The 25,713-nt window shown below is 51.5% G+C and overlaps 4 protein-coding genes across 4 annotated transcripts; 2 read left to right on the plus strand and 2 right to left on the minus strand.

Moving 5' to 3' along the window:
• Positions 1–58: 58 nt before the first annotated feature.
• CPAR01_07448 (alpha/beta hydrolase) lies at positions 59–1,110 on the plus strand (the record flags this gene model as incomplete). Its single annotated transcript, XM_060491717.1, has 2 exons — positions 59–451; positions 502–1,110. The coding sequence occupies 2 exons, from the start codon at positions 59–61 to the stop codon at positions 1,108–1,110; spliced, it is 1,002 nt and encodes a 333-aa protein (XP_060350591.1).
• Positions 1,111–17,437: 16,327 nt separating this feature from the next.
• On the plus strand, positions 17,438–18,243 carry CPAR01_07449 (uncharacterized protein; the record flags this gene model as incomplete). Its single annotated transcript, XM_060491718.1, has 2 exons — positions 17,438–17,475; positions 17,967–18,243. The coding sequence occupies 2 exons, from the start codon at positions 17,438–17,440 to the stop codon at positions 18,241–18,243; spliced, it is 315 nt and encodes a 104-aa protein (XP_060350592.1).
• Positions 18,244–19,574: 1,331 nt separating this feature from the next.
• CPAR01_07450 (FAD binding domain-containing protein) lies at positions 19,575–22,072 on the minus strand (the record flags this gene model as incomplete). Its single annotated transcript, XM_060491719.1, has 7 exons — positions 19,575–20,288; positions 20,386–20,806; positions 20,863–21,076; positions 21,126–21,160; positions 21,216–21,729; positions 21,789–21,868; positions 21,921–22,072. 7 exons carry the CDS (start codon positions 22,070–22,072, stop codon positions 19,575–19,577), a joined length of 2,130 nt encoding a protein of 709 aa, XP_060350593.1.
• An 833-nt stretch (positions 22,073–22,905) lies between these two features.
• Positions 22,906–25,356, minus strand: CPAR01_07451 (uncharacterized protein; the record flags this gene model as incomplete). The annotated part of the gene is made up of 5 exons (XM_060491720.1): positions 22,906–24,408; positions 24,461–24,748; positions 24,798–24,933; positions 24,983–25,238; positions 25,308–25,356. The coding sequence occupies 5 exons, from the start codon at positions 25,354–25,356 to the stop codon at positions 22,906–22,908; spliced, it is 2,232 nt and encodes a 743-aa protein (XP_060350594.1).
• Between the last annotated feature and the right edge of the window lie 357 nt (positions 25,357–25,713).

Consider the following 25,713-nt stretch of genomic DNA (forward strand, 5'->3'; position numbering starts at 1 on the left):
AGTGTTCATATTTGGAGGACCTTCTAGGCGCTAGCGCTTTACACATGCATCCGCCATAATGTCAATATCATACATCAAGTCATTGCTGTTTGGGAACAGCAACACAGGAGCGATTACAGCGGAATTATCACCTCCGCCTTTGACTACGAGATTGGTTCCAGAGCCCGATACCTCTGACACCTTCACGCTGCCAGATGGACGAAAGCTCGGGTATTCGCAGTTTGGACTCGCGACGGGTAAACCGATCCTCTACTGTCATGGCCTCCCAGGCTCGCGCGTCGAAGCTGGCCACCTTCACGAAGCAGCCTTGGATGTAGGAGCTCGAATCATTGCAACAGATCGTCCGGGAATGGGACTAAGCACTCCTCAACCCGGACGAACACTACTCGACCACGCCAAAGACTTGGAACACCTTGCGACGCATTTGAGGCTGAAGGAATACGGTGTTCTGGTATGTTTGCAAACCGCTCGTACTGTGACTTTGTTGCTAAAGCTTGGTAGGGCGTGTCTGGAGGCGGTCCATACGCACTAGCGTGCGCAACCTCAATGCCTCGCGAGAAGCTCAAATGCGTATCCATCGTCTGCGGTATCGGGCCGCCCGACATGGGCATGAGCGGAGCCGGATGGTTCCACTGGGTCGGGTTCAACTACGGGTGGCGCTACGTCCCTCGAATCGCCGGATGGTTCTTCCATCAGCAAGGGCGCTTTCATCTCTCGGACGAAGAACGACTCGAACGACAACTCCAGGATGCGGACAAGAGGAAAGCAACTTTTCCGAAGCAAGAAACCGGGATCTGGACGGACAGAGAGATTGTGGGGCGAATGGTCATGGCAAGTCGACAGTACTACGCTCAGGGGATTGATGGCGTAACCAATGATGGTCACCTGATTGGTACGGAGTTTGGATTCCGTATCGAGGACATTCGGTCTGATTTGCCTATAAGGCTCTGGTATGGTAAACATGACACGTTTGTCCCCCTGAATCACGGAATACAAATTGCAAAGCGGCTGGGAAGTAGTGCTAGCCTCCGAATCGAAGACGACACACATGCCAGTATCTTCTTCAATCGGAGAAAGGAAGTGTTGGCGGATTTGGTCCAAAATATTTGAAGCCATTTTGGCTTTGCTCTGTATATTTCATCTCACTTCTTTAGACATGAATTACCCTCTCAGCTTATTTCCTCTTGTTACAGGTGTTGAGAAAGGGGCGGGTTATATGACAACACTCAGGCCAATGATCCGTATGTTTGTGAGCCATGAATCTGGCCCATCTGTCAAATTCCACCATCCCTATCATCAACCGTGGAGCACTTCACTTGCGTTACTATGAAGCACCAAAGGTTTCCTCGTGGGTCTTTAAGGTCATATCCATTCTTGCCCACTACATTACAAAATTCCATCGTTTCTTGATTCGATGTGAGATAGCTATAAAATTCAACTGCCAAGGATAGCATGCATTGACAACCTTTCTTTACTCCGGCATGTTATAACGGCCTGAATGTTTCCATCAGGAAGGTTCGAGTTGGCGAAGAAGAAGTGTGTATGATTTTACGCGATACATCCAACGTTTACTTCACTTTGTTAAAGGAGAACACATGGCAATGCAAGAGTTGACAGCCCGTTTGCACCAACTGAACATTTCAATCGATTGCCGTCACACAAGTCTTTTGGGCTTCCCGAGAGGAAAGACACTCAAATGTTATACTTTCTTCATACCAGTTGGCCAGATCATCAGAGTTCTCTCTAGAGGAACAAACAGCACCTCAAGAGCTTGCGACCACAATTCTGCTACCCTAGAGCCATGCAGAAAATAAGAAAGCGTAGGTTTTCGGATGCCAGAATACTCGTCACTGACTTGTGGTGCGTGCTTGTTTGGGCAAGTAACCAAGACGCCATTCTGTGTCTCAAGACCAGGGATTTGATAATGGTTCTGAACGAGCGTCTTTACCAACGTTGCGGCAATGTTGTTTTTTGACGCTGCTATCTTACGCCACGGGGTGGAAGTGAGAATCCGAGCGGCAGTTGTGAGCGCAACGGTCGACTGCCTTCGAATCGTACCGGGGTCAAGTGGGGACCGCTCATAAAGGCGCTGGATGAAGGGGTGTGGAAGGGTAGATAACAGACAGTCGCACAAGGAAAAGTTGGCGAAATAACAAGCTTAGGTCAGGTAAGTTGCAGCCCAGTTTTGAAAATTGGAACATCGTTCGGCGCGCCGGTTACGTCGGGAATGTGGGCGCCAAATGGCAACCCTTCACCCATTTACCTTATCGAGATGTCAGCAGGCTGTTGGCTTCAGCTGCCTGCTGAGATTTGCACTAAGGTGCCAAAATCATCATGCTCTGACAACCGCGCACCAGTCACTGCACGACTACGCCGTACGGTATGAATTGGACCACTTTCACACGTTGATTGAACGCTTGTCCCTCACCCTGACCATGCGGGATCGAACGCAAGTCAGGGCGACGAACTGATTGGATGCTGGTGCTCTCCTCGGTTGCTGTTCCACGTTCGAAAGAATCCCGGAGAAGACCCGCTGTGTCGTTCCTCTCACCATTTTCCCACTCTCTTGTCCTAAAGCTAGCTAAAGCGGATACGTTTCTCTTTCCCACACACAACTCCTCCCGCCCCAATCCCCTCACCCAAGTTGAAGCGGCTCTAGGAATTCACGTGGGACACAATTTTGGGTTTGATCAAGGATCAAACTCTATGGTTGAACCTCGTCATTCAATGCCCAGAAACGGCTAAGTTGTCGGGCCACATGAGCCGAAAACGAGACTGAGTCCAAAATCCTTTTCAGCCTGGTTCAAGGTATTTCTCATCCACCACAATTTGATACCGGGAATCCAATAGGGCACTAAGACTAACGGCAAGCTCTCAGTAGGAGCCGCGAGCTCCACGACTGAGGCAGTGTCAGCAGTCTACAAGTCAACCTTTCCCAGAGCCCGAAGTCAAGCAACTGAGACACGCCTTCCTCTCAGAAACTTGTCGTCTGTATTCCGTCCCTAGTGGGGCGCTTCATGAACCTGAATAGCAGCCGAGTTCTGTGTGCTCATTCGCTAGGGCACGCCAGCTACCTCTGTCACCCCTGTCTTTCTCTGCAGCAGGGGACAGAAACCCCTCTCGATCTCGACAGTAGGGGACAGGGATCAGAAAGGGAGGTGCTTTGGTCCCACCGAGCAGCCAACCACGCCCCGAGGCGGGACTGCAAGACTTTGGACTACCACCCCTGTGGTCCGTGGTCCTCTTTCGTGATTCTTCCCACGCGTCCCTTTTCCTCTCTCACCAAAAGTAGGAAACGCACCAAACATTTAAATACCACGCCGTCCGCTGATGAAAGGTCCAGCAAGATTCTGGCATTCAACCGACATCATGTGGCTCTTTCTAATTTGGATGAACTTTGCTTCTCTGCTACTCTATTGACGCTCTGCTCACTTTGACCACCGCTTTCATCTTTCCCGCGCCTTCCTCCGAGCTCGCGCTGCCCAATACCTTCTATCACTTTGATTATCTTGCAACAACGTCCTGTTCTATTTCTTAGATCAAGCTTGGCAGACTTAGCCTTAACCGGTCTACGGACAGCCCACGTACCCGCCATTTCGAGTCGATCTTTTAGTGGCTTCAGAAAGACACAGGTTTATCTTTAGAATTCAGAACGGCCCTCTTCTTTCCAACCTACTGTGCGTTAGCCCCCTTGTCCCGTAGGCTATTAGTGTCTTCTGTGCTATAATCTCAGAATCTGATGGGTGTCCCCGCAGCAAAGCTCAATGGAGGGAGTCCCACCTCAAGATGAACGGGGGAGAGAGCTCTCGCGGGTCCAACATTTTCTCTCGGACCAAGCATTCCATCATCCAAAGGGTGAGAGCATTGGGAACAAGTCCAGACAGCAGAGCCGCCTAGATGAAAACCGGAAGATTATCGACAATGCCACTCAAATTCTTCCCGTTCAAAGAAGCCGCGTTGACGCTGTTCCCGATGTCCGGTCCATTGTCTCTAAGTCGGCGCAGCTGTCAGCTATCGGGACCCATTTTTCGACTTACACGGATGACAACCGGGCCGCCGAAGTGGCCCTCGACGACACTAAACTTTAGTGCACCGTTGCAGGGGTTCAGTCTGTCTGGAGCGCTACCCGTGCTTTACCGGGTCCCACCTGGCACCAACACCTTGCCTCCCCCGGGCAAGGGTCATCGGTACGTACTTATTATCTAATCGCAAAATGGTCCGTCGGGGCGTTCGAGTCCTGTGCAATTATTACTGTGCTACTCTACTGCAATGGCAGCTAATGGCCATCAGTCGCCATACACAGGGACAATCTTGCGGATGGTCCATCGAAGTGGAGCAGGAGAAAGTAGAACCAATCGTGTAGATAATGGGAGTGAAGTAGCGTGATTGCTGGGTTCTTGACGGCATTACGAAGAGTGCCAATTGTATTTGTTCCCAAAGTCGGCGCTTTCATTGCTTTTCGTCCATACCTGCATCGGGTATTGTCTTCTGGTGATGTTGCAATGGTGAAAATTGTTTCCGGTCTCCAACTAAGGTACCTTACCAAAACTTTGATCGCGTAGAGGCTGCAAAAGCTTTTGGTGACAACAGCCCCTCATTCCTTGCACTTCCATCACAGCGCTGTCACACTGGGTCGCCTGCTCTATCACCTAAGCTGCCGCCACCCCGTCACCAACAGCTAGTAGAGGCGGGTACATAACCTGTACATCTTCTTGTAGACACCTAGCGACCACCCATGCGGCTCATGAACCACACCTTGCCATGACGGCGAGGTGGAGAATCACCAATCGATTCGAAGGCGCTGCCTTGGCGGGGAGCGGCTCTTTTACTTACATTGTTCTCTAGAGCTCGTCAGACACCACAGGCCAAATTACCTCGGCCACAAAAGCACTCTCACTTATCTGAATGAGTTCATCTCATTCAAGACCTCTAAGGCCAGGGAAGCAATTTTCAGCCATGTAGCCATCAAGTTCGAGGCTCCCTCTATTAGCGAGAGTTACTTTCCAGCATCAGAGCGATAGTGCGGTATCCTCGGCCTTCCAAGGAGTGCGATTAGGCAGCATAGCAGATGCCTTACCAAAGTATGATGCAAACCATCTTGCCAGCCATCCAGAGAGTGAGGGGCATCACGGGTTAAGAACAGCAACCGGACCTCAATTGTGTTAGGAGTGTGGGCGATGCCGAACGATTTTCTAAAGAAGAATAATATTGAATTCGATGGGATGGGGATTTCGCCGAGGGCAATGGGCCATGGTCAAGACAGTATGACAGGGCGGTAAATGCAAGTTCATTGAGAACGAGGCTTTGGAATCTCCGCCAGGCTTCGGTTATTAGCTCGCAGAAAATTGCTATTCGCCGAATCGCCGTGTTGACTTGGTCTTATAACTGACCATGTCATGCTCATCCAGTTCTTCGCTGGAATTTTCGCGGTTCCGAGTATTGGGTCCTGTGTGGAAGGCAATGAGACATGCGTATGTTAGCCAGGTCAGCCACGGCCGAGCTGTGCCATTCACGCTAAGGCCAGACTCCCAGGGCTAAAGTTTGCCTGGTGAAGGAAGAACAATAAATACACAGCAAATCTCGATGTGCCTCAGACTCTATGGGTATCAGGTTCAAAAATTGTGTTCCCTCGTATCACCAGTTCTCAAAGTATATGCTTCCGTTCTATAATGTTGCACTAGCAGCCCACTATCACTATATTCATGACCAGAGACGACTTACAAAATATCAAGAAGATGTGTTGACATCTAGCTTCGAGCCATTCTTAGAGAATGTATACTACAAGTAAAGAGAGTTGAAAACATTCGAGAAGGTGTTCTCAATTGCTGATGTTTTCAAGTCCATAGTCTCTTTCACCATGAACTATTCGGTGACTCTGTGGTTGAAGATACCCATATCAACTCTCAACGCATTCTTTGCAGTTGCCCGGCTGCGTAAGACCGGTATTGGATGTCCTAGCATTATCGGTGACTGATGGCTTGGCCTAGCTACATGCTGCATTAGCAAAGACTATCGCTGGCGTACGGAGATAACAGGCCCTGGTGACCTGACTATATGGTCTTGAACAACCATCAGCTCTCCACTAAGAAAATCTCGATACAATAAGTCGGAATTGTTTGGAGAATCTTCTGAGATGGTTTGAGTAACTTGAATTCCGAGAGTATAGCTACGTTTGTCTACTTATAACATTACGATCCAATACAATGGAAATCAGTGTGTCTATAGCGAGTAGGATGTTCGACTTTATCCCTAGCTCCAGCCACTGTTTGTGTTGGTATACACGTGGGCAGGTCAGACCTTTCGGTCGCGACGAGGTCAATAGGGTGGTCTATTTGCGCGTATTGAGTGTGTAGAAGGGGAAGTTCGTGGGCAGAGCCCGCGATCCCTCACTGGGTGTAAGTAGGTGGAAGGGTCCGTCTGCACGGGCCCAAACTGCCTTCCTACCACCCCTACCTAACCGTCTACCTAGACCCCTTTTCTGCCTCGTAATCCAACAGTTTGACTTCCACAGAGACTCAAAGCGGTAGACCCAGTTTTCAGAGCAAGAGCATCTCGTATTCGAGCAGATAGGGGAGTCTTGAGAGCCTCATTCGCAGAAAACAAACTGGATCGAAGGCTCTACTCGGCTCTACATTGGACTTTTTCTTCTATCATGGTTTTCCGAAATAGTGGCTACGTTGGCGCCCTGTTCGCTGTCCACCTTCATGAGGCTATCCCTGTTAACTATGAATTGATGTAGGCACAGTCTCATGACGGTTGAGACTTAATCACTTGCGACGTATGAGCCCAGGTCTGTTTCCGGGGGTTTCCTCAAAAAGAAATTCGGTGCTCGTATAGTCAGTCCTGACTTGTCTCAATAAAGATACCGACTAGACAAGTTCAGTATGTCCGATCTGCACTAGCCTGCGCCCTATTTCAAATTTCCACCGCACGTCGACCTGGGCAATGTACCTATGTTTCCGTTTTTGGTGCCTCAGACGAGTGCTTGGTAGGTCGAAGTTTGAACAATCCTGTACCGCCTCCCAGCAACTCTCTTTCACCTTGTTCCACGAAAAGCAGGATGCTTAAGAAGCGATCAAATGCTATACTACCCTCTATTTAATACTTCAGAAATGACTTACAAACCGACAATTTTCTGCTTCTTCCCGTATATGTGTTCCTGGATATATTACTACTGCAACTCACAATCTGACCTGAGTTTGCGAGATACACAAAAAACATATTGATTGAGGAATCAACAAGATTGAGTTATTGAGCATGAACAAGATCTTATCATCGTATATCTGATGTTCCAAAACCTAGGGTTTGGTCAAGAGTATATCACTGTTCCACATAAGCCGCATCACGACGTAGCTCACAGTCTGCTACAAATCTTCGGACAAAGACCATGGAAAAATTTGTCTACATTTACATTCTATAATCATCATTTATATATCTTAACACTAACTAATCCCAAATTCCCAACTCAGAAGTCTTCAAGGCATTGGGCGCGTTAATCAATCAGAAGTCTCCGCTTTATTTATGCTATGGAGGCCTGGTGAGTAGCCGGCTTGCTTCAAAACGCTTGACACACGGGTTGCCTCAACTCTATGTCCAGATTTCATCACCGCGGGAAAGAGGTAACTTTCCAGGCAATCTATGCGCTCATATAAGGCCCTTCCTGGTAACTCACACTTACATATTCTGAGTAACCAGTCACCCCAATCTAAGACACCATGCACTGGGTACTGGTGATGAGGTTTGGCACGTCTTTTCAATCGACGCCGGGGTGGAAAACTAGAAAGGCTGAAGCTCATTATCAGTGTTTCTAGACTTGACCTTGCGACTCCTCAGTGCCAAATTGACGAAAGATGAATGGTATGAATACTCGTCAATTACCTACTTGTAGTGACCTCGTTTACACTTCCATCGATCTCGCGCTGAAGCACATATAGATTCACCCTCCGTCACCACCCGCCATTTTACTTTCATGAAGTCCCTCTTATCACAGACTTATCAATACTCGGAGTAGAGTAGGCAGAACTCAAGTAGAGTGATGCCTAGAGATCTACAATTCTCACGTGTCTAGATGGAACATCGTATCCCATAGGTTTGGGATAGAAGGTCCGTAGCCTGTTCTCTTAATAGGAACTGGTGTACTTGTAACTATGAATACGCCCAATCTCTGGCGCAGGATATAGGGGCAGATACAAGGGACAAACATCTTGTATGAGAGCGTGTGGAATCTCGAAAGGTCATCTGATGTGTGCGGAGATGCGACGAAATCTGACCTAACTGACAGCCCAAATCCAGATAGAACTTTATCTCGTTGCTGGAATATGAGCAGATGAAACACGTTGTTTCACGCGACTAGAGTCTGAGGAAGCTCGTGAGGGATCAGTTGTCAATTTCCACATTCCTCACATGTCATATTTGCGAAATGAGAAAACTAAGGTGGGTTGGGAGCCGACCAAAAAAACCGGGCTCTTGTTTCTTTTCTTTACTGGTGAAGGCTGCAATCGATCTTGCAGCCCAAACACAACGTCCTGCAAAAGCAGGCTGCGGAACGGGCAAGGACTACGGAATTAAGGCAGGCTGAAAGGGAGGGGAGGGGGCAAATGGAGGGGGGGGGGGGGGTAAAAGCATTAGAAGTGAGACGTCTTACCAAATAATTTCTTCTCTCTGGACGATCGCATCTGTCTCGGATCGATAACCATCAATCACAACGGCGATTGAGTCCGAACGAGCATGGTAGCGCACTTTCAGGGGTGCTCGACGTCCGCTGTCGCTGAGTCAGGTCGGCTTGAGCTAACGGGGAATTGTGAGCTTGTCATAAGTCACATCCCAGTGACAGCTGCTGGATCGGGTGGCCGGTGATGCAGGTATATTATACCGGGAGACATGAACTTCCGGCTCCTGCATTGTCATTTGTGCGTTGCATGTAGCGTTCACGCCACCCTCCCGGGGAGGGGTTCCGGGCATGCAGTATGCACGCCCCAAGCTTCGAGTCGGGTCTCCCCGTCTCCCCTCCCCCCGTCTGCTAGTTCGCAGCCTCTCCATACATATTTGAGAGTATGTTACCTCTTCTTTTGACATGAGAAATGATGGGAAGCGAGCTGCAAGCCACATCCGAGAATGTCTCGGGGACCTTCGGATCTTCCGTCATCAGAAAAGGTTTCCAGAGACCATTCTCGATTGCCCAGGCATGCCCATCACACACTGACAGTCTTCCGCGGGCTCCCGGACGGATCTCGGATCTGGGATTTCTTGCTTATCATTTCTGACTGAAGGTGTGTCGGTTATGTGATGTACAATCTGCGATACTTTAGAAACTCTCTTCATGACCTGGAGTTTGATGCACCGCTGGGAGATATTCCAATTGGCCGAGTTTCTTTGACTAAATCCGATCGATCATCATCAGCATGCCAGAAAAGCAAGCAATCGCATGGAATGTGGTCTGTATAGGCTGTGGCGTGAATTTGTATTGGTGCGGCAGTGCAATGAACATTGTGAACAACAAAAGTGACGTCCGATTACTCAACCCGCTGAAAAGTACGTCCGTATCATCGGCCATCATATTTGTGGCAGAGTCCGAATGCAAGTTTGCTCAAATTGCTCGAGTGAAGATATTCGCATTTGCGTACGGCCGAAAGCACGTAGGGCCCATGGGAATGCCTCGGCGCGTAGAGTCCTCGCTAATTCAGCCTGGAGTGATATCCCATGGATTAAAAGAGGGGTATGTTCTCCTCAAAGTCCTGGTGCACACGGGTCTGGACCTGCGGTCCAAAGTCTATCGAGTTGTCTGGACGGCCGAGGGCCACATCATCCTGTTCGAATGGCCGCTTCACCGCTTTCTGGCTTCCCTGTCTCTTGGTGCCCGAGCTGATTCATGCGATGCTCTTATGACCCCTTCTGCTGGCAGCATCGCCATTTCGCGACACTAAAATGCCCCGGCTGCATGCACCCTTTGTTCAGTTTCTTTGTTCTCATGCTTCTACAGCTGGCTGTGCAGTCCACTGTGTAGCAATAGGGGTGGGCCCACAACTTGTCGCGTGCGGCACAGCACGTAGTAGGGCCTTCGCCCGGCCGTTTTCTTCACCAATTACTGTGGCTTACAACAGGGTTACTTTCTATTCCTCATAGGGCATGTTCATGGGCAGTATGGGGATGGCGGCATATGCTCACGTTTCATACCACTGACATTACCCACCTTCTGCGAGGCATCTGGTTCCTACTGCTATGATGTTATCGCAGTCGGCGTTTAGAGACTTGGCTGGAATGAGGTTTTCAAAGTTACAACCAACATGATTAACCCGAAAAATTGCAGTTTAGCCGCGCAATTGTGAGTATTTCTCAAAACTCTTGGAGAACATGTTATCGATACGCGTTGTGGAAATAGTCAACCTTCAAATTGGTATACACTTATCAATCGTTTCTTACAAAACCCAACGCTTGCTTCTTTAAAGCCAAGATGTATAACTTCCGAGCAGGCGTTCAAGATTGTGCCAAGGCAACAGGAAGTGTGGACCGGCCGGCGAAACGGCCGTGGTGGTGCATACGCCGGTGGCAAAAGTCTTGCCAAAGCTGCCAATATCAACGAATCGAAAGACCTATCACTTATGATTTAGCCCCCAAAGACCAACGCACTCGCGAGATCCACCCCATCTTGAATCTGAGCCATCCACAAACCAGCATACGGCGTTTTTCGCATATTTCGCCTTCTTCTCACTTATATGAGAGAGCCTTGTGTCACCACCCTTTGGAGCGCGGAAGGTTCATCCGACGCGATCCAAAGCAGGCGACGTCTGAAAGTCGAATCCTTCTTCTCGCTCGGATGCAGTCTTGTTTACCCACGCCACACATCTGAACCTTACCGCCGTTTACTTGCATACATATGCTCATGTAGGCACGACATGATGATTCCGTCTCCCCCGGACGCCGCTGAGGAAACACTACAGGTGCGTTCGTAACAAGAACCCGGAGTTGCTGAGATCGGCCTGTGACCCCCCTACCCCTGCAACATGTCACCTCGAACTGTTCAACTGGCGCAAGGCGGACCGAGAGGGAGGGCACGGTAATTAGGCTTCCTCGAAATGTAAGTTTCCACCGCACTCCGACTGCTCATTCATTCTCGCGAGTCAAGACTTTTAGATTTAAAGGCTCTCTTATTCTCCTGTCTTTGTCTTACTTGCTTGCTGTTATACCACGCTCTTCATCTCTTTTCTCTTCTCAAGGCTCAAGCCATCTCTTGAATCAACTTTCGGAATTTATCTACTCTTCGGCAATTGTCTCTCATCTACACATCCACACCAATCTTCAGTCATGGCGTTGTCGATAGATGTACAGCTTTCCGCCTCAACGTGAGTCCTACCTCTTTGCTCATCCTCTTATTCTTTACGCCTTCATATCGTTCTCTACGTTTCCATTTCACGGTTATCCTGAAACCTATGGTGATGACCTATCGAGTATACAATACTGACTTTGGGACAGTTCTGGCACTCAACGGCCCAGGCCAGTGAATGCGGAGGAAACTCGCTCTCAACGTGATGTGCGGTACACGATGTTCAGAAACGATCACGCGTTGTCAGTTGGCCTAGGCTTTACTTCAAGGCGGCCAACTTCACAAGTATCCTCTACGACTGCTACCATCACTCGGCTCGACCTCAATTACGGAGTCTCAGCCCGCTCCGGAGGCGCTGTCGGGCAACCTCTCAACAACGTACCAGCCGACCTGCGCGGCGCTGGTTCACAGTTCTCAAATTAAGGGTTCAACGGCAGCCACTGGTTTGGCACCATGTGGTACCACACGTTTTCGGCGTGTGGCTGCAACATGCAACGGTGCCTTGGATCGGCCAGTGGTGGTGGATTGACTCTGATCTAGATCCTGGCGTGGGGGCTTGCCTCGAATAAGAATAGCCTCCCGTCGGAAAGTACCTACCGAGATGGTGGTGCGCGGGAGCGGACACGTCTCCGCTCCGAAATTCGGTGGAGGAGACTCGGCCGAGTCTCTGGGACGAATGAATTAATTGGGGTGAAGAAAAACGTCAATGAGATCACAAAGGGATTACATAAGTTTTCTCTCGACGCCAATGATTTGCGGTTGGATGACGCTGAAGAAAGAAGGAAGCTGCAAATCTGATGGGCCAATGCGTCGCGACTAATTTTGGCAGGAATGCAGAAACTGAGAGGCTGTAGGAGCAAACCAAGCAGCCCGGGCAATGGACCGGCGGTGAATTTTTCGCGAGGTTCTGCACATGCATTTTCTCACTCTCAAGCTCTGCATATGGAAACGAATAGATAGTTGGAGCAATTTGGGGCATGGGAAAGGTATCAATTGGATTCGGGGCGTTTGGACCAACTATAGTTGGATGGCACCTGCCTCAGCGTGCGCCAGTTGCACCGGCGCACAACTTATTCTTGCTTTGGCGGGGTTAAGTTGGGGTGGGGAGCCCAGTATATCGTTCACATTATATACCTTATCACTTTTAGATATACTTACATACGCTATTAGATAGTTTAGATAGACGAGCGATGGGAATCCCCTTCTCATCCATCGGCATCACAATTGATTGTTGTCGATAGTGCCTAGCTTTCCACTTTCTTTCATCCACTCCTGGCCTGTGTGGGATTATCCTTGAGATGATCCACGTCAAATGGGCCCGTTACATCCCAATTTGGCGTGATACCCGCCAAACCTTGTGCACAGACAAGAGTCTAAAGAACGGACCGGACCCGTTCTTTCATCTGAAGAAATCGACTTTATTTTGACTTCGCATGTTCATGATCGAATAAGTCGTCGAAATCAACTTCGAGATGCGGTCGCAGAGTGATTCAAATTGATTCCTGAGGCTCACTCTCAAAACGCCGCGTAACTCCGGTAAGGCCAGTGATTGCCCCGCTTTCCGACTTGACCGCTGGTCGGTGCACAAGGCAATTAGGCAGACGTTGGGCACGTGAGAGGCAGCCGCTAGTGACTCTGGCGAACTGGAGATGGTTCGCGACAGATGCGGCTGATCATGACACGCAGGCGGGCGAAGAACATGAACGCATGGAGAAGCTAAGGTGCGTCGTTTCGCTGGGGGTGAAAGTGTTGTCGTGAAAAATTTTCTCATCCCGAATTGACCAGTGGATGGATGGCCCTGAGGATTCAGAGACAGCCACGTACACTTGGGAGTCAAGACCAATGGCAGGTGTCAAGCGCGCGCGGGTGCGCGCCCGTTCTGCACCCCGAATTTCTACTTTTGCGTGCATGCATCATTGCGCCAGGTGAGATTGCGGCATCCAATGTGAAGATCCAAGAGGAAAAACTCTTCGATTGCTGGGGCTGAGATTGACCAGAAAATTTGTTGCGGGCGGTGGGGTTGTAGCAGATTGCAGAATTTGCTGAACGTGGCTGAGATGGGGACTGACAGACGATGTTTGATTGAGAAGGTGTCAGACGGAAACGATGGTGTAAAAACGGTTGCTCATCCTGGCAAAAGCTGGCACGGCTGACTGGGCGAGGGACTCGTGAGCGGTGCCTGAATTGCTTCGTCGCTGCGCGCAGCTGCGCCTCACAAAATCCGGCGCCATCACGACGAAAAAATGGGGCTGTGCTTTATGAAATGTTGCGCATCCCGTTGACGGGTAGAGTTGTGGCTGACGCAAAGTGGTCGTGGGCTGAAGTGGGAGAATGACGAAGGAGGACTGTCTGGCGGGCGGGCGGGCGCCTGCCACATCACAAAATTATTCGCATGACGGCAGTCTGGCGATTTGGGTAATCGCGGGACAAGCAGAAACCGATCAGGTCCGGACCGCATCAAACCATTCGAATAGCGAACGTTATTGGAGCAAGCAGACAGATTGACCGGAGCTGGGAAGAGGTCAGATACCCGAAGTCCTCCGTCAGTAGCAGGTAAGTCCTTGCCCACATCCCCGAGATAGTTCCAACACTTCATATATTCGAAAGAGCTGGCCGGATCACCCTGAGCCTTGGGTTATGGTAATAGCAAAGCTGAAAGGTCAGGATGAGCACACTCTTTCGCCGGCAGCCTGGGTAGTCGGCTGCCCTGGCACCGCTCAAGTCGGTTCGCTTGTGTACGTATATCTTCACCTTGCAACATCTCCGCCGTTAAAGAGGGGGCACCTAGGTAGGTCGACGGCCGTCGCGCAAAAAAATGTGCTATTATCATCCCAATCGAAAGCTGTCGTGGTCAAGGTGCATGCGACCAACAGGACCTTGAACCGTACGCTGATCACTTAAGGCAAGCAAACTGCGGCAGTCTTGATAGTCGCCCTCTTCAGACGACACGGCTGTGACTCGATGAGCGGGTTTCAATTCGAGGGTCTGGAACCTCGCCCAATTGAGGTGGCTTGCGATTGATTTGGCAATGAAACACGCCGAATGAACCAGGCATCAAGCTGCTCCTTACAAGCGCAAAGAAGCGAGGAGGACGCCGACCGACAACACCATGCGCTTGGATGGGTTGGGGGAACATGTGCCGCGTGCTGGGTGGTGGGATTTGGTGATCGAGGAATTGGGTGTCAGGTAACCTATCCAGAGTTACCTACCTTTACGAACCACCGGCCGGCCGCCGATGAAATTGGAGACTGTGGCGCTAGCTTCTGGGAACTGACAACACTGTCGCCTCTTCTTTCCTTCGTGATGGACCGCGCCAAAGCTACATCATGTCTCCACGATCTCACGTGCAGGGTTCCATGACAGGCCAAGGCAGGTATTGACAGGTATCTGTAAGTCCCTAAGGTACGTAGACAAAAACCGCCCGCCTCATTCGAGGGACATCGCTCCATCAGAATTTCGCCGAACGAGATGAGATGGTCATCGTTAGAGTACCGCCCGGGATGGTCGTCATCAGAACATCGTCCGAGATGGCCGTGGTCAGAGCACCGTCCCAGAATGGGGCTGCCCGTCAGTTTCACTTGCTTCTATGTACCCCGGCTACGCGGGCAGGCACATTTCTGGCTCGTTGAACCCAAAGCCACCACCTGTGCCGTATGGAGTAATAAGGTAGATCAGTGTCGCCGCGTATCACCCTGTTCGATCTGCTGCCAGCCCGCCCACCCCCCCCCCCCATGACCAGGCATGCACCTCAAGCTTGGTATCTACCCGGTGCCGGCTCGGGGCAGTCCCGGAAGTTGCGGGCAGCACTACAAAAGAGTTAGGGAACAGGCGAGGAAATTTCAAAGCCGATTTTCAAGAAAAAAGAAACCAGGAACACCGAGGCCTGGTTCGCATCCTGAAGTACAAAGATACATATTTCTCTTGCGGTAGAGTACCTTAGTTGTTAGCCTTCAATCATGGGCCCCCTCATCGGTTCGTACCTAGGACCATCCTCGCGCCGATTCCTGACCCCGATCATACCTTATAGATTTCCGACGCCGTCAAGACCAGAGCTGCGTGCGAGCTACCTGCCAGCAGCAAATGACGGCGGGGAGCTTGGCCTGTCAGCGATGGCGACAGGCACGGTAAGATTACGGCCGCACCCTCCTCCTTAGTCCACTGACTACCCCCCCCCCCCGGCAGACCCTGGCTCTTTCCCTCATTCCCAAATTCTTCGGTTTTTGTCTGGCAGGTGCCAGGCCCGTTATCCAGATGACCATGATTTTGCTTGACGGCGTAGTTTCACCTTTCCCCCTTCCGCCGCTACCTTATTCTCTCGCTTCCTACCTCACCTTTCTCGTTCGGTAAGCTCCGTGTCACTTGCGTTTTTTCTCCTTTTTTTGCAACATTTCACCTTTGCAAGTCAAATTCCTAGTGCATCAGGTGTTACAGGGAATAAGACCATGGATTTCCATTTGCTTATTTTCCTCTTGTCTTCCATCCACCCCCGTGTCAACTTTCCAGCATCATATGCCACTTGGCTTTGTCCAGGAATCTCTAGACGCACCCCTTGCGAAGCCAATTGACAAGGGGAGGAGAGAGTGGAGGGAAGGTATTGCCGTGAAACTGAAAAGGGTATCCCTGCAACTGCCAAGGTGTGTATTTATTTGCAAGGTGCGAAAGAGGTGGAAGGACGGAAGAACAGAAACAAAAACGAAAAGGAACCAATCGTCCATCTGGCTCAGTGCTTGGCCATGTGTTGTGCGAAAATGGGGAGTTGACCCAGAGTCCGAAATAGCAGAACACTAAGGCAGGGTTCCAAGGCTAGATACCTGTGCAATGTCAGATCCGCACGGTCGGCGGTGGCCAGACCTGACAGATTGGGCGATGTGCACGGTACATGCTATAGATCTACACATTTGGTTACGTCTGTACATTGCCTACTCTAGCACTACTTTTCTTTCCTAAAGAAAAAAAAAACAAGCATGCTTTTCACTGTCAGAAGCCTCTCAGCGAAGCCCCGATCTCCCTGACCCTTGATTAGAGGTATGCACGTAAAGGGTCCATGGAAGAAGCTGCTTTTGTTTTACGGTCGGCATGGTATGTCTCCCCTCTCCGATTGTTATCCGCACCTTGACCTACTCCGGCGCGAGATGAGAATTACACCTAGAGGTGGTCGATGACAGAATCTTCAACGGGGCGGCAGAGAGGAAGCGAAACAAGCATACCTTACGGACCTTACCTTGCGTTGTGGAGGGGCGGATTCGTGCCTTGGGAATCTGCATGTCACTTTCGAGTCTCGGTTCGCACAAGTCTCATCACCCTAAGGGAACCACGTATGGCAGTGGACATGGAAAGACAAACAGCTCCCACCCTTCCCCCCAAGGAGATTCCTTGACCGGTATTAGACCCTGCGTTATTCGAGGAGAGGCCCTGTTTGTAAGTCGGACAGTTCTGGTTCGTAACCCTAAATTTTCGAGGAGCGGCACCTCCGCCAGCCAGACCCCGCCAGCCAGACCCCCGCCAGCAGCGTTCCTGGCGGCCCGCGGATACTGGAAGGCCTGGGCTGTCCTCTGTCTCCCAGTATCACCTGCTGCCCCCCCTGCTGGGGTCAAAAAGGAACCAACAGGGCAGAGTCAGAAAGGACAGACACTTGCACATTGGCCCTCCTTGGCGTCGACTTTCCTGGGCTCTATGCGACTTTCCGCCGTCACTCACCCAACATTACCACCACCACCCGCGTGCCATTTCTACCTCCTTCGCTTTCCACCACCGCCGCCCTGTTCCTCATTACTTACCTACTCACTTCGCACTTTCTCTGGCCTCCCTCAAACCCTTCACTCCTTCAAGACGTTTAGCTTTCGCAAGTAAAGCTTCAGTTACATCGAATACAAAGCAAGATCTAATCTCGAGCCACTACCAAAAGTTGTCTCTTCCTTACAGCTTCCTGACACCACAAGCAACGTCCCCCGGCAAACATTACGACCTTCCTACGCCCAGCCAGTCTGCTGCTTCGTGGAAACTTGAATGGCTCTAGGATCATTCTACCGATCGTACCGACACACACATTCACTCGCAAGCGCAACTTGACTTACCTTTGCAACCCGCAACGCAACGTCGGGGCCAACAAGATCCAGCATGGCCTCTATCGCACCCCAGCAGGGCTCAGCCAAGTCGTAAGTATCAGATCTCGTTCTTCCATAGCGTTACACCGCACGCTGCTCCATGAGCACCATGACTTCTTCTTGGTATCTCAGCATCCCTCCCCAAATGCAGCCCTACGACGCCTCGAGGGCGAGTATGCCATGCTGGCTCGCATGTGGAGGCATGGCATTCACTCATTCCTGGAGCTTTACCACCGCCGTGAGCAAGTATGCTATGCCGGCTAGAATGTGTAGGCACGGAATGCATATTTTCCTGGGGCTTTACCGCCATCGTTTGCCAGTTTCGCGCACTGAGCAAAGCTGCTCTGGGTCCCGCGGGTTCGCAGGTTTGCACGCGGTAGTGAAGCCAGCGCTCAAGGTCAAATCGACGTCAGGCATGCCGCAGCTTGAGTCTTGTGCTGGGGAGAAGTTCCCTATCATCCATCATCCATTTCCTTCCTCATGTTTTATTCATTCGTTCGGTTGCGTCGTGGTTCGGCTTGGCTAATATCGGGGTTGCTTAGGGGTGCTTCGGCAAAACAGCTCTCTCAAGAGAAAGGAGCTAGAATTGGGGCTGCAGATCGCCTCCGGAACTTCGAGGAAGACATCGACCTTGAGTTGGTGAGCAGCGATCGTGCTGGGAATCGCGAGCGACTACAAAGCCGAATCGAGCGTGACGTTGACGCAGTCATGCTGGTTGACCAGCTCATTCCCCACGGCGCTGAGGCGGTCGAGGGAGAAGCCCCGCCCAATCATAATCAGACAGAAGCCCTTCGGGGTGCTGGGGCGCAATTTTCGTAGTAGTGATGCAGTCGCCCTGAAATTCAAGTCAGTGTCGGCCGCAAATACTGCACCAAGGCGTCGCGACTCCTCATCATCTTTCTGGTCGCCCCAACCTGCCCGGTCATCTCAACCTCTGGTGAGGTTCGTGGGGGTCGGTTTACGTGATGGCGTGGTCCGTGCCTGGGAGTTGCAGGGGTGACCTCACTTCCGAGGTCGGCCGGAAGCCCCGCCCATTTCATGCCACACAAATGAGGCATCAACACCAAAACAAGGCCGGTCTTCGGGAAGAACCGCGCATCGTGATGAAGAGATGGAAACGAAGAAATGAGAGCGAGCGAGCGAGCGGTATGAATGGGTTTTCTTTCGTGTCTTTCCTTTCGGTATTCAAGGAATGGTGCATGGCTATCTCATCTCATGTTGTTGATGAGAGGGGCTTGCCTGAGAGTCGCGTGTTGGATGGGATGTCGGGGATGTGATCGAGGAGGTTTGCATTTTCTTTCAGGTCTGTGTCATGATCTTTTCTGCGGAGTATAGCGTGGCTTCGTGGTTTTGTGCTTGGGATATCGGGAGTCAGGGGCTGAGCCATCTGTGACGCATGATCACTGTGGGTAGACTCTCATGAGGTGGCTGGGGGTTTCCATCTAGACTTCTAGAGGGTATGGATGAAAGCGATGAGAAAAAAAAAAGGGGGGGAGAAGGCAGCTGCGAGATGTAATGGAAGTTCGAGTAGGTAGTATGAAAATGAAAATATGATGTCGGAGGAGAAAACTGATTGCAGTCACAGAGATGCCAGGTCATCTAATTGTAATCTGAGGGGATGCCCTACCTCAATGGTGGCCAATGAGAGGCCATATCTCGCGTCGCCTAAGCCATCCTCGGCGCCAGGAATCTTAAGCCCGACGCGTCCAACCTCAACAGCGTTTGCCTTTGAGGCATGCATAGGCATTTACCCTTCAAAGCCAATCACGTTGCCGTTTCGTTTCTTTGATGATCCATAAATCCCATGTGACGATGGTTCTTTCAATACTCAGTACAGTACGGATACCGATTCTGCGGACTTTGATGCCTCGACCCCTGCGGCATGATGGCACTCCTTTTCTGCTTAATCATACAATCCAGATTCCATAAGATGTTACTTTGTACTCTCTATGATGGGATTCGACATCCAGCACGTCCCGAATTAGAAAAACGATGAGGTATATACCGTACATCCCGAGCTCAAATAACAAGCATCATCGTGTCAAGTCAATGCTCAGCAGCAGGGGCTCATTCGACGACACATTTCCTTCACGTTGCTCATATCCCATTGATCAATACTTATGTACTTAAAAACTATGCCTGGTAATATCTTATGATCTCTGAAATATGCCATCAAACCACCTCTGAATCTGCTCCGCCCCATCATGACCAACCGGAGTAATAAGCCCAACATACCCATCAGGTCGCAACCCAACAACAGCACCCTTGCCCGAATCAATCCCATATTTCTCATACGCCCTCTCAGGCTCCTCATAAAACGTCTTACCATCGCTAAACACCTTGTCATAATCCCAGCCAAGCTTACTATCAAACGGATGATACGCCTCATGCACGTCCCTTAGCAAATCAATCTCGTCCCGGGGGGCAGAGTGCACGAGCACAATATCAACAATACTCGGATCCGCGTCCGTCTTGAACTTGATCAGCCCGCTATGCGGATCCGACGCGGGACCTAACGCGATGGTCGGCAGCTTGGGCAGGTAGCTTGACAGCCACGCGCCGAGGGCGTTGACGGTGTCGCGCTGGGAAGGTTGGGAGATGTCGCCGCCAAAGACTACGAGGCGGAAGCGCCCGTTGGAGGGGAGCTTGTGGTGCAGTTCCCAGAGGCGGGCGTCGGACTGGCGGATTACCTTGTAGGAAGGGAAGCGCTGGCCGAGTTTGCAGTTTGTGGCGAGGGATTGGGTGCTTTTTGCGGCGCTCTTTGTGAGGGTGTTGGGTAAGTCGTCTTCGGTTTCTGGGTCTGCGTCTGCTTCTTTGGCGACGAGGACTGTTGGTTGGTAGTTTACGCCGACGCCGGTTGTGAACTGTGATGCCCTACGTCAGCTCATCCTCTCACTCATTCAATCCTCATCTCTACACTAGGGTTAAAAGCAAAAGACTGGGAGTGGTGCTTATGCATACCATCCGGCTCGTATGGAACGCCTTCTGGAACACGTCGTCCGACACGCCCGTCTCGCTCTGGATGTCCTTTGGCGGCGCGCCCGTGAAGAGCTTAGAGAATTTGCCGTCAAAGGCGATGAGGTCCTTTGCAATCTTTTTGCGCTCGAGTTCGTACGTCGAGAGGACGTCGCGCGGCAGGATGTTCTTGCACGCGAGGCCGATCTTCCAGCCGAGGTTGTAGCTGTCCTGCATCGATATGTTCATGCCCTGGCCGGCTTTCGGGGAGTGCGTGTGCACGGCGTCTGGATCATATGATTTAGTTCCTGGAGGAGATGGGTGAAGGGCAGAGGTATGGGAGCTTTGCTTACCTCCCGCGAGGAAGACGCGGTTGAGTTTGCTAAAGTGGTCGCCTGTTCGCTGACCGATTTGGTAGGCCGTCCACCTAACAGCACATTAGCGCCCATCCATCGCTACAAAAAGAACTTTTGTCAAACTTACCAGTCGCAGTAGTGGTACTCCAGCTTGTATGGGCTAAAGATTCTCTGCGCAGACTTGAAGATGATCTCTGGCGTGATCTGCGACCTGTCGACGCGGCCGCCTCCGGCTGAGACCTCCTTCAGCTGGATGTAGAGACGAACCATCCGGTTCTCGCGAGGAATGATCATCAGTGCGCCGGCCGTGTTCTGTATCATGGTCCGGAACCTGATATCGGCTGTTTCAAGTCAGCATAGCACGTCGCTGTGGTAGATGTGAGAACTTACGGAAGTCGGTAATGGGAACAATATCCATGACACCCCTAGAACCCACCGTCAGCTCAACACCTCACCACATCTCATCTTACGCTCACTCACCAAATGGCATCAGTACTCTCCCCCTTCATCTCAAACTCCTTCCCCAGCGCCTTTCTAGTCCACGAATGCGCTCCATCACAGCCAACAACATACTTGGCCCTCACAACCTCATCCCTCGCCTCACGGCCCTTGGACCTATCCAAGATCCCCGCGACATCGTCCTCAGCCAAGTTACTCCGGAAAATGCCATCGCTAAGATTACTCAGCATCTGCGTGGGCGTCGCCTCCTCCTCCGTCAAGTGCCGCAGCGTCACCGTCACAGGATGCGCCTCCGGATCCGAATCCTCGGCCGCGGCCTCGTCGATCTCGAGCGAGGTCGGGATGACCATGCGCTCGACCTTCAAGGGTGTCTCGTTGGACGGGTACGAGGCGCGGATGCCGTCGATGAAGAATTGCTCGATGCGCCCCTGGTGCAGGACGGATTCGGTGAAGCGGGACAGGCCTGGGATTGTGTTTACTGATTTTGCGCTGCGCTGGATTGTGCCGTTCTCGTCCGGGTTCCAGAAGCTGACCTCTACGGTTGTTGTTAGTGAAATCCAAGATCTGGGGTGTGAGGTGAGATTGGGATCTTACCGAGCATGCGGTTTGCTTCTTTCCACACGCGCTCTGCGACGCCGAAGCTGTCTAGGATCTCGAGGGATCTCACTTGGAAACTGTGATATATGTGAGTACTTGTCATGTCGTAGAGGAGGGCAATCCCCTTACCCATCTGCTTGGCCAGAGTAGACCTTGGCGGTCCTCTTGTCAACAATACGGGTCTTCACACCGAGTCTAGATAACCAGAGAGCCAGCATAAGCCCAGCAGGGCCAGCCCCAATGATGAGGACGTCGACCTTACTTTCTGGAAGTTCAGTCATGTTGTGCACCGCCAGGAGTTTAGAGATTCAGAACAACAGTGATGGGGAGCAGGTGAAGTAGATTGTTCGAGAAGTAGGATAGGTGAGCTAGACTAGTAGTAGTTAAAAAATACTAATTCATATATGAAATACGGCAGGCTTTGATTTCCCCATGATCGCGGGCGGATTTACCCTACGCGGGGGCAAGTCCACGGATTAAAGCTTCTTCGGAGTATCATCTGGATTGCGTGTAGCATCATTGGACGTCCACCTATCCGCAGAAAACTGCCGCTGGGAGGCTAAGGTTTTGGGGGAAATAAGCGATGAGAAAGCATGACAAAGAGGGGGAGGGGCCGAAGGGAGGGGCACAATTGGGGACCTCAACCCAAGGTAACTCACGGACGTCATCGGGGGATGTGGGGTAAATCCCCAATGCAGGGACTCACTCAGTTGAGGTACTGTGTCACTGTATAAAGTACTAAGGTACTTTGTAATGCGGCCGCCCTGAATGGACTGCCACACTGCATCGGGCTGCACTTCATCTCAAGACACACATGGCATGCGCGGGACGGTGTGTGCATGCCACACATGTATGGACGGGAGTACCTCGAAATGTGGATGCAAGCCGCCGCATTCTGGCTTTCCCTGTGGAGGGGTGCATTCCCGTAATTCCGCTGTGTAAGCGGTATCTAATACGCCACTGGCAGGTGAGGATAATGAGACGCCTCTGCCTTACATAACGAGGTATCTTTCAGCCCACCGGCTACAATAATCTAAACTTTTTGCTTCACAAAGCTAGATACTCCTCGGACCTTTTTCTAGAGTACCGGTAAATGATATCCGTGTTATCTATTTCATTCAACGCCCGGCCCGGCCCGCCCGAGATCGCGCCGGACTCTCCACACCCTCGACCCCACGGGACGCTTCTCGTGGCCCTGGAGGACCTCGATCCACGGCGTGTCGCTAATGTCGCCAGCAAGCTCGAGGTTTTCGGGCTCCTCGTCTGACTTGTCGCTCTCAGTGCCCTCGTCCATGACTTCCACCGTGTCATACTTGGAGTTATCTACATCACTGCCGTTGAAAGACTGGTAGTACAAGTCTTCACTGTAAGCCCAGCCGGGGGAGTCGAGCTTGCCGTGGACTAGCAACAAGTGGTGGCCCGCTGCTTTGGCTGCTTCGATGCGTTGCAGGGGAATGGGCGTGAGGATCTGGAGAGCGCCAGTCTTTGTGTCGATGCCTCGCAATAGCACCTGGCCCAGTGTTTGCGCGTATCGTGGATCCAGAGTTTGGGCATCGGTGTTTGGGATATAAGGGATTCCCTCAGGCGTCCTGGCGATAATTGCCTCCAAGTCTAACGCGACACCATCAACGTCCATCACGTCAGCGCTTGATGTCACAGCGGAAGAGTCAATGCTCTCTCTAGCTAGACGAGTGAATGCCCTGACATCCTCGGTCTCGACTAGACACAAGATAGACCCGTTGATGGTCTCTGCGAGAAGGTCTGCCGGCGGTTGGTACTCATAACTTATGATCCCAGTGATGCCGCGGTTCTTCCCCTTGTAGCCGACCATCAAAGGAGGCGATGATGAAAGCGGAGTAGGGTTCCACAGCAGCTGATTCGACGGGTTTCTCTTGGTGTGGAAATACGCCAACGCCTGCATCGAACGTAGATGTGCCGCGGTTCTAGAAGTGAATTCTGACTGCTGCGAGGGAAGCAGCGTAAAGGCCGTCTTACACGCCGCTTGCAAGCCTTCGACGGTCTCCCTAGGGCCGTCTTCGGACATGTAAATGACCTCGGCTGGCTTGATCGTCGAGACGAGCTCACTTAGTAGGTCCAGCCCTGTTCCCAAGACCCAACCCGGGGTGTTGATGATCAACGGCAGCCCTTTACATGTGTCTTGATAGCGTTGAAACAGATCGAGTGCGCACTCCAGATACAGCTCTGGATCGGAGGCAGGTGATACCGAAGCTATTGAGTGACATCTCATAACGGTCACATCCTGCTCGTTCGCCGCAATGCGGGCAAAAGATGGACTCAAGTTGGGTTCTCTGACCTGAACCAAGGCGATTGTACCTGCCGGAGTATACTCTGGCTGCCCGGGATCTAGCTCCATCACAACGACTGATAGTGGTGTTTCCCGGGTTCGAGTCTGTTGGCCAGCGCCCGTGAGCAGCCGGTTTCCCAGTATACGGCCAAAAGTGGATTTGCCGGACGATTTGGGGCCGCAAAGCATCACGCTGAGGGCTGGCTGGTCTGGTTTCGCCTTCGTTAGCCCCGCCAATTTCTTGTTCCAGGCGGGATGCGATCGCAGATCTTGGATCAGAGCTCGCTTCGGCGCGTCTTCAGAGGTACAAATCTGTGCAGTATTAGTATGTGATGGATTCGAGCCGTCCAGGATCTTGACTCACAATCTTGTAGGTATCGGTCTTTGCGCCTCGTTTGCTTGCTTTGCCCTCAGGCTCATGCCACAAACTTCGGAAGAGAGGCGAAAGCCGTTCAAGCTTGCGCAGACTTGCACCCTGTGGATGAGGATGCAGTTCAAGTCTAGTCTCCTCCGAGCAGCGCAGCACGGGGATCGCATGGCAGTGAGGGGCATGAACCCATTTGATGCCGTCTGGAGGTCGAACGCTCGCCCCTGCTATAGTGATCTCACCATCGAGGACCTTGATACCATAGCTTCCGAGCACCAGGAAGCGCTTGACTTGTCAATGAAACAACTAATATCGCATACAAGGAAGTCTTTACCTCGCTGTCATGAAGTCTTAGCTCTAGAATGCCTCCTGCCACTCTGCGAGAGTTGCTCTTACTCGGCCTGAACGTCGAGAACTGCTGAGGTCCAATCTTTGACGGGTTGATCTCGTCAGGATCTGCCGTAGGGCTACTGCGAAGTCATCAGAGGGGGCTCTTAGGACGAGGTGGAGAGGTTATACTTGGATTCTGTCGCTCCTGCTATTGGCGCAGATGCACTCTGCTCCGGCTTCGTCTGTGGCGTGTGCTGGATTGCTTCATCCTCGGCAGAGGCGACCCTTTTTGAGGATCTTCCTTTCGCGGGAGACCGTACTTTGGGTGTGGGCGTGGGAGTTGATACTTGAGCATTAGGGGCCGGCTGAGATTCAGCTTGAGGTGCTGGAGACAAGGACGGGCTCGCTGAAAGCAATTGTTGCCTCAAAGCAAATGCGCTCATTGCTATTCGGCTGTTAGCCGTTTCTTAAGTGAAAACGATGTTGCAAAGCACCACAAGGGGTGACAACTAACGTCTTGAGCCCTCAGATGTCTCGACCTTCCGTCGCTTTGGCGTCGCCATGTTGGGTTTCTCTGGTAGCAATGGGGAAAAGTCTTCTACAGCAGTATCGATATCAAAGGGGAATCTTTCAAAGACTGATCCCGTGCAACGGCAGGAGAGATGTTGATTGTGCCTGCCGAGCAGCTACACCAAGATAACCTCAGGAAGGCACAATCCTTCCCGACTTTGCTCAAACGGTACCTTAGGTACGTTGCGGTTCCTCTCACAGTCTGAATGAGGCAGGTAGCCACCCCGGGTCGTGACTGCCTTTTCGCGTATTACCTTCTTCCTGCAACTTGCCAACGCCAGGTCAGCTTTTCTTTTTTTTTTCTTATCTCAACTCATTGCAACCTCAACTGGCCAAACTCACACGCAGAA

Source organism: Colletotrichum paranaense (genome assembly GCF_030867605.1).
Source record: "Colletotrichum paranaense strain IMI 384185 chromosome Unknown Scaffold_5.1, whole genome shotgun sequence".
NCBI classification, from domain to species: domain Eukaryota; kingdom Fungi; phylum Ascomycota; class Sordariomycetes; order Glomerellales; family Glomerellaceae; genus Colletotrichum; species Colletotrichum paranaense.